The 14,303-nt window shown below is 42.4% G+C and overlaps 1 protein-coding gene across 1 annotated transcript in view; it reads right to left on the bottom strand.

Moving 5' to 3' along the window:
- HMCN1 (hemicentin 1) overlaps window positions 1-14,303 on the bottom strand; it is a 189,280-nt gene that overhangs the window by 61,205 nt on the left and 113,772 nt on the right. The window contains exons 43-49 of the mRNA XM_026062720.1: window positions 14,011-14,107; window positions 11,902-12,024; window positions 9,989-10,150; window positions 8,979-9,260; window positions 7,274-7,441; window positions 3,933-4,046; window positions 311-397 (exon numbers count right to left, since the gene is read on the bottom strand). Coding sequence (XP_025918505.1) covers window positions 311-397; window positions 3,933-4,046; window positions 7,274-7,441; window positions 8,979-9,260; window positions 9,989-10,150; window positions 11,902-12,024; window positions 14,011-14,107 — 1,033 coding nt within the window. The remainder of the gene's footprint in view (window positions 1-310; window positions 398-3,932; window positions 4,047-7,273; window positions 7,442-8,978; window positions 9,261-9,988; window positions 10,151-11,901; window positions 12,025-14,010; window positions 14,108-14,303) is intronic.

The raw sequence follows: 14,303 nt of genomic DNA, 5'->3' as shown, positions 1-14,303 counted from the left end.
CATCCTTTAGGGAGATATTTTGGAATACATATTCTATAGTCTTAGAGCCTTTTGAAGTAATATACACCTCCTCTTAAATTCTAGAGGGTTTTAGAGCAGAAATATCACGGCACTGTCCTCTTGGTTACATTTTATACAAGCTATACACAAGGATTGCTTACTCCTGCTACATGTACTTAGGCTGAATCTTAAATTAAAATTTTCCACTGGACTGAAAATTCCATTTAAAACAGAACCAATGTTCAGAACCAATGATGACTGACACTTTTGGGTTTGATCAGTAAAGTTAAGTAATACCGTATACTTTTACCTATCACTTCACATGTTAGGGTAACACTGTGCTTCTCTTTCACTTTCACATCTTCCAGTTTATTTTCACCCACAATCCCTGGAGGCACTGCAGACAGACAAAAAGACAACATCAATATCAAATATCTCCATCCTTGGAGATACTTAAAAGCCGTCTGGATAGGGTCCTGGGCAACCCGGTCTAGGTGACCCTGCTTGAGCAGGGGCGTTGAACTAGATGATCTCCAGAGGTCCCTTCCAACCAATTTAAACATAGCAAAGGCAATGGCTGAGMGTACGCTTCCTTTAATCACACAAATCAACAAACGGCTCACTCAGATCTACCAGAGACAGGTCCAGATGTGAGACAGCGTATAGCTAACCCACCCAAACAACACTCTCGGGAGGTTTTGCATTCTGCTCTGCACCCTTTAACCATACTGCTCCATGCAAGGGGCAAGACAGGACCACAGACCCATAACGTGCTCACCTTGCTGTCTCTGTAGAGCTAGAGGGATGCTCAGGGTGCCGAGAAGGTGCATTCCTTATACTTTTGAGCATGGTCAACAGGGCAATAGATGACAAGCAGTGGTAGCAAGCACTTCTATTGTTAGTGTAGCCAGCTTGGATTTTATGCACCAGCAGGTTTGTAAAAAAATTCTATCGCCCTTATTAAGAAGCTAGTGATTATTTGTTCAAAGCCATGTGCGAAAGTTTAAGAGCAGTTTTTATTCCCATAGTTATTGAAAGCATCTATCTAGAACTCTAGGGAAAGAACTGATAAAAAAAAAATTCAGACAGAAAAAGCCTGTTTGTTCACATACTTGATTTTTTTTCCCCCCTACCAGCACGGTAAAGCAATACAGTAGATTACCAACGAGTGGATGCTGTTGTAAAGGCATAAATGTGTTTCATACTAACACAGCTAATTCCATACAGGCAGACAAACAAACTATGAGTCTAAAGGCATCTTGCAGTGCTATAAACTCTGTTTCTCTGCAGAAATAAAAGGCAAAACTATACCATTGCAATACCTATCCACACCCAAAACAGTTTACTCAGGATAAGAAAAACCCTACTGGATGGCTGACCATTTGATGACACGCTTCCAAACAGTCATGGCCAATGGGACTACACAGACTAATGCTCGACTGGATGATGGAGACTAAACATTCCAGTGCTGATAGGGCCAGACTGTGAACATGTTGGTGAATAGCCCCTTGGACCCACATACTTTATACATTACATAGGAGAAAAGTGAAGCAAATAATTTTAGTGTTAAGAGCGATGATCAACTGTTTTTTTCAAAGTAGAGGGCTTTGTAGATTTGGGACAAAGGAAGAGGGCATTAGGAATCAAAGCAGGCCTGGAGCACACAGGTTGGAAAGGAGGCGCTGTAGTTATAAGAAAAGATAGGCCAAATCTCCAGGAGTTTGGGGAAAGTTTTGTAACAACAATAACGGACAAGAGAGCCAGATACTATTCTTCACTAATCCTGCAAAATGCAAACTATCAGCCTAGATAGATRGCCTAAAAAGAGAAGWAGTAAAACATATTTAACAACTTATTTGTGACCTACCAGTAAGTTGGAAACCCAAGTTTTATAAAAATAAGAATCAYGGGCAGAATCAAGGAAAAATAAGATCTGAATTCACTGTCAACTGAGAAAAACAATGTGTCCCAYCACATCTTTGATACTGATGAATAGCACAAACAGGAAAGACAGGAAAACAAGAAGTTGAAACAAGTTTGTATCTCACTTGATGACTGGAATGGTGAAGAGACTATTTCAAAGCRGCTAAAGCTGGCCTCCAAATAGGATGCGAGGTGAGATGATGGCTAGCAGAATTCAGCGGGCAGGAAGATGTGGCCAGTGGTGGCACTCTTACCAACTTGTAACRCAGTTACGATCAAATTCCCTGCTGTGACTGTACAAGCAAAGCAAAACGGACTTTCCTATGGGCTCTAGCGTTCAAATGTGACCRGACAAAGAAACACCAATTAGTGGAGATACTAGATGGCAGAAAATACAGCCTAAAATCATAACGGTCAGGACTTCCAAGTCAGGCCAAAAGTCACTGTTCATCAATATGCGTACTTATGCACCACTCATCGCTTTGGCCCCAAAATAAGAGTAAACTGTCAACGCATATTAATTTCCRAAGTATGACAAAGCCACGCCAAGCATTTTGCAAACATATCAATATTATGCCYATGCCACCGAGCTCTCCGTGCAAAGCAGCTTGCCTGTTGCACCTCCTACGCCAGCTTAGAGAAGCAGGCACTGGAATGTTTCTGCCCGGTTTGTGCTTGCAGCGAGCTGGTGCGTATTCTGTGCCGCTATCAGCCCACATTCCAGTAACTTTCCTCCAGAAAGACAAAAAAAATTACTGGGCAGAGGGCAGAGAAGACCGAACAATGGAATTTTCCACTTAGCCCACTTGAAACCGGCTTTGCTGAGCATTTTTCTTCAAGGCAAACAAAGCCCACGTGAGAGAGKCTCCCAGAACCCTCATGAACACCCTTCTACTAAAACCCTCCAAAGAAAACAGTAAAACAAAGCAGGCTTTTCAGTGGTTAGCCATCTCTTCCATTCTGCCATATTTACACTTCCATGAGCTCATCAGATAAACATGAACTGACACGAATGTAAGTTATTATATGCACAAGTCAGCTGAAGGCGAAAGGGAACGGATAGTGCTCTACACCTTAGAGAAAAGACGTACAGTCACCTTCTAAACAGTAATGCTCTGAGACAACCTGCGTTAGGCCTGGTAATCACTGGTAGAAATAAAAATTGTATTTTTCCCAGAAAATACTGCTCTTTGCTTGAATAGCTGTTTATTAAGAAGTAAGCCACAAGACAAAATTACACATTAAAGGTTGTATATACCTTTAAAAGGTTCTCATGTAAAGAGCCTGCTGCATTAGGGCTTGTCTAAACACATTAGCAGCAGCATCCACCATCACATTTTGTTTACTTGCTTTACAGTACCAAAAGCCTTACCGATGAAGGTTTTCCCTGGTTCAGAGATTTCTACTGTGCAAAAAAACAATTCCAGCTCCAGTGTTTAATTTCACATCAGGTCTTGCCTTTGCTTCTACCTCTTTGTTGCAACAGATTATCATCACCGCGCAGCTAAACGATAAATACTACACCCAGTGTGGCAGGACACTGCTGATTTTAACGCGTGGGTACTATCGCATGGGGTTGCGCCTCCCTGCATTCTAGCACGAGGCGCGACCGATTCACGGAATGACTTGCACTTGGTTTCCTGCGGCTGTAGCTCTCCTCCAACTTTAAGCCAGCTTCAATTCAGGCTGCTGCCAAAAGAAATAGCACTGTCGCCCTGACCACTCCTTCCCGCCATCGCCGTTTCACCAATACCGGCATTTACGAGCTGTGCGGTGAACCAGAAGGGAACGGATGTGGCTGAAAGTTAAGCTGACCAAGAACAGCCAGAACCCTGCCTTTCCAGATCACCTCAAACCTCGTTTTCAGACCACATTATCACCTGCAATTTTTTTTTTTTCTTCCTAAGAAGGCATGCTTTGGCAAAGCACCTTTTAAAACACTGCCAAAGTATATAGTACGCCCCCTTTCCTTTCTTCTTCTATTATAACGATCATCATCACATGCTTACCTAGAACAGAAAGGTCAAACTCCTTCCTCGCCTCTCCTGCGGCATTCGTCACCACACAAGTATACTGTCCTTCATCTCCTACGCTTGTGTGCGTCAGACGGAGCGTCCTGCCTCCTGAGGGGAAAGCCACAAAATACACAGTCATCAGGGTCCCGCTCCCAGCAAAATGCTCCCAAATTGTCTGTGTTACCTCCCATTTTTTTATGTTTCAGTTAAATTTACAGGTTTTTTCCTCTCTAATGTGCTTTGTTTTGTTGAAGAAGCAGTAGGAGACACTGACTGACCCTGCTCGTGCCCCCGTCATTTCTGTCTGTCTGTCCTCAGCTCCGCAGGGCTTTCAGATCTGTGCTCACTGCTGCTCGTGCTCTTCTTTCTATCAAAGTCAGTAACTGAATTACCATAGTCCCAAATCACCCTGATATAGCCCTTCCTCTTTCCCCTTGAATTACGTTCAAGGGAACTTTGAAGGATTCAAACGTTTGTCCAGAATCTCTGGAGAAAGTCAGACACCGACTGGAGCGATCTCTGGAAAACTCCTGACACATCTACTGAGTTCATGCAGAGTAAATCCAGTCTGCTCCAGACAGGTCCGTGGAACTGCACGTGTACATGTTGGCGTACAGCGCACACCTCATGCACTGGAGCAGTGCTGACGCTTTGGATGAAGCAGGTGCTGTGTTTGCAACGCGCAGGATTTGTGCACACACTTCTAGCCAGGAAACTGGGACAATACAGAATGCCTCAAACAGGAGGATTTCACTTACGCGAGTACTTTGCTATAGCTGGGATCTAGATGACTACACAGAAAGAAAAAAAAGCCTCATCAGATATATAGAAATATATGCATGTGTGTGTGTGTGTAGGTATGTATATGTAAGTATACATAAAAATAAGTATATTTTTATATACATGGGCACACACACCCCTATAAAGATATTTCCATGTGCACAGATAAGGAATAAAACGCCATTTCTCTCTCCTAGCATTTATATTAATTGTGCCACCAGCAGTAACAGCAGGTGACAACAGTACTGGTCTACCTGCAGTGTTGTAGAAAAACAATTTCCTCATAACCCTCTAGCAGAGCAGTTGTCAGCACACAGTTGCACAGGCACGTTAGTTTAAAGGCGAGAAGGTCTGCAAGTATGGTTGACCAAAGGACCAAGAATCTCCTCACTTTTCCCTAGCAGAGTATCTTCTCTTTGCTTCCTTTTTGGCAGAGAAGAGCAAAACAAAATATCAACGAGCAGTTAAGTATAAAAACAAATCGGATGACCATCCTTTAGCCTTCTTCCACTTCCTCACTAGCAGGTCTCACATTAGCAATCACTACCACACAGTACACCACATCTGAACTGTGCATCTCCTGCCTGTGGATATCCACAGAGTCTCATTATTGGGCTATATCCCAGAAATTCATGTTTCTGGTCATGTGCTTTGAAGAAAGAAACTGCTAACCTGCTCCTGGATGTGCCTCGGCCCAAGGAATCACACCTGCTGCAGGGAGCACTATAAGACTCAGGAGGGCTCAGTTCCCACAGCCTTGCATCACCCTGATCCTGTCTGCCATCCACACCCTGAGCAAAGCCAAGTAAGAAGCAAAATGAAGCAGATATCTGCCTGCAAGAGACTGTATAACCTCCTATGAGATCACCTATTTGCAGAGCAGGAGCTCCAGCGCTGAGGCAAGAGACGACTCTCTACATTTAGCTAAAACTTAATACAAGCCTCTATCCTTCCTAAAGCTAGCAAGCAGCTTAGCGCACAGTTGTGAGGATGGCAGACGTGCTATGGTGGAGCTTTTTCTTTTTTGTAAAGCATCAGGATGGAGCATCATCAACAGGAAACATAAGCATAGTATCCAAGTTAATAGACATCAAAGTTGCCAGCAGTGTGTCCACACATTTAAATCATCTGCAATGCCAAGTATGTTTTCAATCAACAGTACCGAAATGTTGCTTTGGCAAAGTATCTTACCTTTTAAATACTAGCTGAAGGGTTTTGTTTGTTTGTTGCTTGCTTTTTTTAAAAAAAGCATCTGTACAAGCACAAACAAAATCCCAAATGCCAAATTGGTCATAGTTCACTACCGCAATGTGTAGGTTTTTTTTGAAGAACTGCAGAAAAGCACAGAGTTTGCTGGAAAAAAAGGCACCGAGTTCTGGCCTGTTTCCCCCACTCCCATTGCGCTAACTGAATTCAGAGACAATAAGTATCTTTTTGTGCCTCACCCTTCCCAAGCCTGCAATCAGGGTGGTGAGAGTAGTGTGGGTGTAGAAATCAACAGCCAGAAGAGAAACCATCATCCCCCCAAAAAATTATTTTTGTAGGTGGCAACTTCACACAAAAAGGAATGCAGACCAAGACAGATTTATATCAGATAATAATCAAGACAGCCACTCCTTCTTCCACGTGCCACACGTCAGAGTGGGAAAACACAAAACAGGACTACCTGTAACRTTAAAAGCTACACTGATGAAAAAACTCCTCCCAAATTCCAGCTGCAAATCCTGGCTTAGCTGAGCTTCTCAACACACTAGTTCCATTTGCCCCTCTCATGGTTTTCTCACGTTCATGATGTTGGATGACTTGGCTCTGCATGCCTACGGCAAAGTATCAGAAACTTCACCAAAACAGATTCTCACGAGAGTCCCTCTCTGCTCTGAGTGGCAAAGAAACATCTCAGTCCTAACTGGGTGCTTAATTACTTTGACACAGTCCAAAGAGCTGATTCCCAAACAAATAAAGCCAATGCAACACCTATTGCCTGCTTGGTACATATCTCCCATTTGCAGTCTCAAGGGTTGCTAACTCGATTTCCTATTGCAAACACAAAGTTTTACCATGACGGCAGCTGCCTGTCGAGCACTCTCCCTTCCCTGCAGCACTGGAGGACTGTGGTTTACAGGACCATATACTGAGCCCTTCCCATTTTGGACACCTCTATCAATTACTGCTGACCTGAAAGGCATCTGAACTAGTTCTTTGTAGGTGACTCCAGTCTGGAAGCCAAGATCTTTGATGAACAGGATCTGTTTCTCTGCCTGCCTATCATAAGTCTCCCTAGATCTGCTGAATTTCGCACTATTCTTGCCAATGAACTACGAACTAGTTTACATTAGCTATTTATCAGACACTCCAGGCAACCCGATTCCATTTGCTGAAGAGCTTGGTACTGGATAACGGTTTCTTTCTTCTCCTTGTCTTTACTGATCATTGAATCAAACTTTCACTCATGTAAAATGCCTACTCTGTAGATGCAGAGCGCCCTTCACTAACATCCCTTTAAAAAAACAACAAAAAAAAMCCCAAACCTCCTACAGCTTAAATGTGTCTTGCACCTGAGAGGATCCTCACGGAGCTGTTGGCAGTGACAGGCCATCCRTTCTTGAGCCACGTTATTGAGGGCAGGGGAATTCCTGAAGCTTCGCAAGTCAGGGAGACGGGATTTTTCTCCACGATGCTGATGTTTTCAGGCATCCGCAAGTCGCCAGCGATGCTTGGGGGGACTACAGAACAAACAGAAAGAAAAACCACGCTTCAAACCAAATAAAAATTACTTCTTGTCTCAAAACATTCTGTCATCCAAAGAATAACTCACTGAACTTAAGATAGGCCTGATAAGTGAGGAGCTACAAAACTGAGACATTTATTACATTAACAACAAACTTTTATTGTGGAACTGCAAGGAAAAATTAAAAGCATCACAAAGCCAGAAAGCAAAAGTATCTTAGAATTAATTCTTTCAGTACTATTAACTTTATTTTATGGCTTAAGATCCCTAACGAATTACAGTTTATGATAGCTCTGTCCACTCCACATTAACTGTAATTTCCAATATCCAATAAAACACTAAGGAAAATTGCAACACTGACAGAATTACACACTTTTTCTAATGGAGAGAACAACCCCTTTCACAGATCAAAATAACGACAACAAATTTATTTTTGGCTTTTCTTTCCTAGCAGGAATAATTCCATTTTGGAAACAGTTCTGCAGTTCATACAACAAAACAGAAAGCCTGCGTTTCTATAATTGACTGAAATCCGCTGGCCTCTGAGCAGACTGAGGAGGTTTGAAGTTTCTTTTTAATACTCAGAAGTTTAATAATAAAGCGCAGCAAATATTCCAAGTAAAAAGAGGAAAAAAAAATTAAAGGAATTGCTGTGTAATTTTGGCCTCTTGTTTTCAATGGAGTTCCTCTGTTTATTTTCATCCTAACCTGTGTTCTTCTCTCCCCCACCATTCCTGATGGCTGTTCAACCCTTCCCACTCTAAGACTGCAGGGCAAGCCCTGACCACTATAGCCCCCACCATACAGAGCTACTCATACGCCTCTGGKATACAGTGGGATTTGCAGAAGAATCCTGTCACTAAACCCCTATAATCCGCTCTCCCGGTTCGGTGGTACAGYGACTCCTGAACGCCCCATTCCTTCTTGGCTTTACCCTTTCAAAACACAAATATTCAGTGTTTGATGAAGGGTGAAAAATCATAGGCAAGAGAAGTCCCACTCTGAATCAAAGTGGCTGTAACAACGTGATGCCGTAATAAACGCCATCAAGTCCAATGACTGAAAAGCCTTATAGCTAGGGGCACCATCTTCAAAATATTCTGAGAGGGCAAAAATGAGAGAATTTGACGATTAGGTACCGACTATCCTCGGGCAGCTGTGTTCAAGTAGGGGCCGATAGCAGGGMGTTCTTGGTTAAACCTTGATTTCTATCTCCCGCAATGGAATAATCCACACCACGACACTCAGCCCAGCATTAAATAACACTATACCATATCCTGGTCGTCCTCTCTTGGGAGACGGAGCAGCTGGGGGATTCATACTAAAAGGGACAGCATTAAGAGTTTAGGAGCTATAAAAAGGGACTTGGATTTTTACAATACATTTGCAATTCAAATTGCACCATGTAGAAAGCCTGGGATAGATATAACTGGGATATTTAACTACACAACTATTTTTTCAAATGTCCTTGGGTGAACTAAAAGGCCTAACTTGTTTCTGCTACGCCTGCTCCATTTTTCTAACACACTCACCGTGAACGTTTAAATCATATTTTCTGTCAGACAGCCCCGCCACATTGACAGCAACGCAGACATAGCGGCCAGTGTCTGACACCAGGGCATTTTTCAGTTGGAGAAAATGACCATCAYGAAGTATTTCTAAGTCCCTTCCACTGACCAAGGGACGGCCATCCTTCATCCACGTTACTGCTGGTTCTGGAATACCCTGAACCTCACACTCCAAGGAAATTTCACTTCCCTGGGTGACAACAACTTCTGATGGGTGGCTACCACTGTTTAATATAGTTGGGCGAACTGTGAAAGAAAAAGAAACAGAAGTCAAATAGATGCCACATTTCAGGATCTTCACCGGTATCTGAACAGAACAACAACCAAATTTGTCAGATCAGCRTTTTACTAAAAGACCAGTTACTGTGCATTACTTCTGGCAACTCAGCTAGGGGCACTCTGCAGTTCATAACGTTTGCCATGGGGCTGCAAAAAGACAGACAGACTTCCCTCCATCCCAGTAACGTACAAGTACTTTTTTAACATAGCTTATAGGCAATTTTAAAAAAGCAAACATGAGACAAATTAAAATAAAAAAGACTTCCTGAAATTCTGTCAATTCATAGAGATTCCTGAGATTTTTGCTTTCATGGGATTATTTAAAAATACTTCCTATCATTCCTGACTGAAACGCAGGATTAGCAGTAAAACTGGAAAATCTGAGCCTGACTAGCTGTCATCACTACTAAAGTTTGGAGGCAGGAAACCTCATACTACGTGAAAGCGTCGCACCCCTGTGACCATCTGTGGTCAAATGCACTTTCAACACGTATGTGCAGTATCTTGGTCAAACTCCAACTCCAACTTGTCCAAATTGTCATTACTTATCACTCGCCTCTAAGTCCCCTGCAATTGTCCCACAGCCAGACTCTTGAAAACCTTGCAGCTTAACATCACTATACTGATAACTCTTTGATAACGTAACTCTGTATCAGACTGGTGAACTATGAACAGAACATTTCACAGTAACCTACCGTATACTTGCAACCTGTATTCTTTCTTTGCGTTTCCAGCCACGTTTGAAGCCATACAAGTGTAAGACGCCGTATCAGACTTTTCAGCAATCGAAATCTGTAGCTGCCTGCCTCCAGACAGTACCCTCACTCTTCCTGAAAGGTCAGCCACCAGCGGGGAGCCTGCAAGAGACAGTCTTTCAGCTAAAAACACAGGGAATGGTAATGAGCTTGCTCAGGTGGTCCACTGGCTCTTTTAGAAATTCCTGAGATGCACAGTTGTCACTGCGAGAACAGCTGTATCGGAGCTTTCCTGCACAYCAGAAACTTCATGCTAGCAGATTCTGAGGATTTTTCATGTCAGCTGGCGACTTCGAGACATACAGCAGCCTTGCCTGAGCTAAAGCACAGTAACTCCCACCAGGTTTACATCCATCCAAAGTCTCAGACACTTCCACTGAGCAGCAAATTCAATATTTTCAGCAGAATTGCACATATACTTTGCAACGGTCTCACCCAGCACAGCCAGTRCAGTACCTCTTAAAAGCACATAAATTAGTCTACACACCTGGACCATCTGAGTGTTTTATATCACATAGCACATGTGCATACCCTTCCAGCCAGGAAATCCTCACCAGAAATATGAGAGTCATAGCTCAGCAAAATAATACTATATTCTCTCAGCAGAATTCTCAAACTTCAAGACCTAAGATCAGGCACCTCTGTTCACCTTTAGAAACCACGGGGACACTTCATGACCAAAAAAGAATGCATCTCCCACCGAAAATTCTTGCAAGCTGAGTTTTCATTTCGCACTTACATCTTTCAAAATCTTCTCTATGAATGAAGGTACTGTATTTCAAAGATGCTGAAGAATTGAATTATTTAGCACCATTCAAATTTGCACAGCTTTCTAACTGCCTTTCTAGACATTCAAATAGTTTCATTTTAGTTTTTGCCATTTAAGTGTATACACTTTGGCTTTGCTGCACATTACCGGAACATCCCACATTGTGCCTTTTTTGCTTCCATGAGACAGGCTTTAAAAAGAACTTGATAAACTTTATATTCCCAGAAGATTTCATATAGTGGAAAAGTGCTTTGTAATTAAAACCTGCTCTTTCCACAAGAGAAAATTAATTAAGCTAGGCGCAAAGCACACTGAATTGTGGCCTACAGAAAAACACAGAGAGATAAATAAGACTGATTAAAACCACAAGAATTATCATACTGGAAGAGTTTGGTATCTTACGGTGTCCATGCTTAAGAGAAGGTGTTAAAAATAGCTACTTTGCTGTACTGAATCCTAAGAAGATATTTTTCAATGATTACTTTAACCCCTAAAGCAAAAAGGTGTGCATACTACTCTAAATATTAAGTCGAGATGAGAGGAAAGTTCAGTAAAGTCCAAAAGGCAATTACTACAACTAGATGCAGCCTCACCACTTGGCACTGTGCCACGGCTGCAAATTTTAAAGAACCTAGAGGACACATCTATGTCAGGCAGAGGATCACAGAGGTCCCCAACTCCGCACCACAGTATTTCGCGACTCACAGCCATGCCGCYGGGGACACTCAAATAAGTCTAGATGCAGTTTTTCTGCACTGTAGTAAATAAGCATATTCGGAGGGAATAAGTGCTTCACTAGTATGTATAAACTGTCCATTTTTAAGTCAGCTCAGGAATCTCTGCACCGTGCTTCCCTTGCACACCTTTAGGAATAATGAGACCCAAGCCAAGCAGAGGTCAGTTAGAGAGAAGGGAATAATCTACTACTGTTGTTCAAGCTACTTAGTACTGGGATCATTTAAATATCTGCACGCCTGGACTCCTTGGAAAATGCTATCTAAAATGACCACAGGAAAAAGTAAAAAACTGCAAGGTCAAAATTACTGCATTTGTTTTATAAAATGGACAACAGATGGTAACTCACCGTTCTTTTTCCAGGTAAGGCTGGGTGGTGGGATGCCACTGGACTCACATATCAGGCTGATCAGGCTCCCTTCAATTACTGTCAGTTGAGAGACGTCATCTGAGCCATAGATACTCGGTGACACTGAAAAGAAATACCAAATAAATTCATCATTTGAAATAAAATGGTATCAGCCAACAGCAAGAGCCTGTTGAGCCTTGTGCAAATTGGTCCCCATGTGCACTGAAGGAATTACAAGGATTGCATTCGCTTCCCAGAGATGTGAACCAGACCCCGGGCAGGGAATACCATACTTAGGAATGACTACAGCCACCCTGCCAGCCGCTGAGATGCGGTGTAGGCATAGGCTGCATTTAGGGCTGGCTTCTGAATGGGCTTCACGCTACAAAGCAGTTTCTACGTGTTATGTGAACTGGCTCTAAGAGACTGCCTTAGCTCATAAACCCACAGATACCATCATTAGTCTGAAAATGACTTTTAAAATTCAGCCACAGTTTTTCCTCTGAGTATCTCCTACAGCAAGGCCGTGCCCGGTGGCTGCATCCCACCCTCAGGATCCCATCTTTTCGATCATCCCGCTGTAGCGGAGCACCAGCTCTGTTCAGCAACTATGTGACTGTAAAGCAGTCGCAGGGAAAAGGGACCGCTCTCTTTTCTCTCTGATTCTCGAGGTATTAAACAACACTGTTTCCACCACCAGGGAAGGGATAATTGCCTTCCTGAAGTGGGGGAACCATTTTCTTTAGATTAGAATAGCGTAGGTAATACTTGAAAACAGACCAAAAAAAGCACTGGAGAACGCAGGCTGAAATCAGAGACGAAAAGCTCACTAGTGAATAATTTATCCAGCACATTTCCAACGCACATGACAGTAGAGCGTTTTTCCTTCTGAAACTTCAGGCGAGCTCTTCATTAAGCAGCAAACAGACGCATGGGTTTCGGGAAGCCTGCCTGCAAAGGTTTTTATGGGACTGTACTGGTTTCAACCTTTTAGTTGTTCTGCTTCTAATCAAAAAGTTTGTGCCATTCTCTAAGGAGGCGCATCTTACATTTAACACATGGGCTTATTCTCCTAGTTTCTGGAACCAGAGTGAGCTCTCAGGATCGCACCGATCCTCAGAAGGATACATTTCCTGGATCGAAAATTTAAAAATATGGCAGGCAGGACTTCTGCTCCCTGGGTGTAAACAYAGACTATAATTCTAAACAGTTATCCACAGATGACTTCCACAGGAAACTTTTGGTTTCTATTAAGCTCGTTCCATCCAAGCTGCTAACTAGCAAAGAATTATTCCTTCTCTCCAAACACTACTGGTCTCGCTGCACAAAACAACAAATCCAGATCTCTCCAGCACCAAAAGTTCTTTGCAACAGTACAAGTCTTCCAGATCTGGGTGCGGGGCTAGAGGAGGGAGAAATTAGGGAGATGAAGATGAAATGTTCAGTAAACGGGCGCATACGCTTTGGCATGGGAAAGTCACATGGTCTAGTATGATACTACAGCATCCACCCCCATGTCAACACTGGAAGAGCTTCTTTTGAGTAAGTAATGACACAGTTCTCAACTAAAAGCTCATTATTACAAAACCTGTTAGCTGATTCCAGTTGAATCCATCTCTGATTTCAAAGCAGTAAATTAATTTGCAACAGTAGAAAAAGGCATATTCCAATATGTATATGACTTAGTGCCGATAACTTTGCCAAGTAAATAAAAGCCATTTTACCTAGCTTTTATTTATCTGACTTCCCATGCTTCAGCAATTAAAAATGCTGGAGGTTAGTAGGTTACTCTAAATGGTATTAGGGTGCACAAATAGGAGTTATGAATATAAAATCGATTAGTTACAGCTCTAAACTATCATCAGGCATGCAAACCCAACCTRACAAAGGCCTAGGAAGTTGCTGGTATTCATTTAGAAGCAAACGGAAGTCATTTGGAAAATGTGTACGCTTTCTTGGGAATGTTAAATTACGGCAAATATAATAATGTCTCTCTGCATGAACCTCAGAAATTAAATGTTTATGAAATACAGAGGGTTCGAGTGTCTCACATCATAGCTTCACTTTGAGCTCTCTTCCCATACTTGGAATAATCTTAGTAAATCTTACCCCAAACATTGACATTATAGTTCTTTTCAGTTTTCCCAGCAACATTCGTCGCCTCACAAGTGTAACGGCCGGTGTCCTGTACTTGAGCTCCTTCAATCTAGAAAGAAAATGAAAACTCTGGATTTTTCTTCTCACGCTGTTATAAACGAATGTTACAGGGAGAGGCTGCTCAGTTTTCAACTTTTATTTTTACCTCTATCTCCTTAAATATTAACAATACAGTACTACTGCAAAATCTGTACTTAACCACGTACGTGTCTGGACGTCCTTCCGTCCTCATCCATCACTCTTTT

The sequence above is a fragment of the Apteryx rowi genome, unplaced genomic scaffold (genome assembly GCF_003343035.1).
Source record: "Apteryx rowi isolate R43461 unplaced genomic scaffold, aptRow1 scaffold_100, whole genome shotgun sequence".
NCBI lineage: Eukaryota > Metazoa > Chordata > Aves > Apterygiformes > Apterygidae > Apteryx > Apteryx rowi.
The sequence above is the reverse complement of the archived record's forward strand: the minus strand, read 5'-3'. Positions and strand labels throughout refer to the sequence as shown.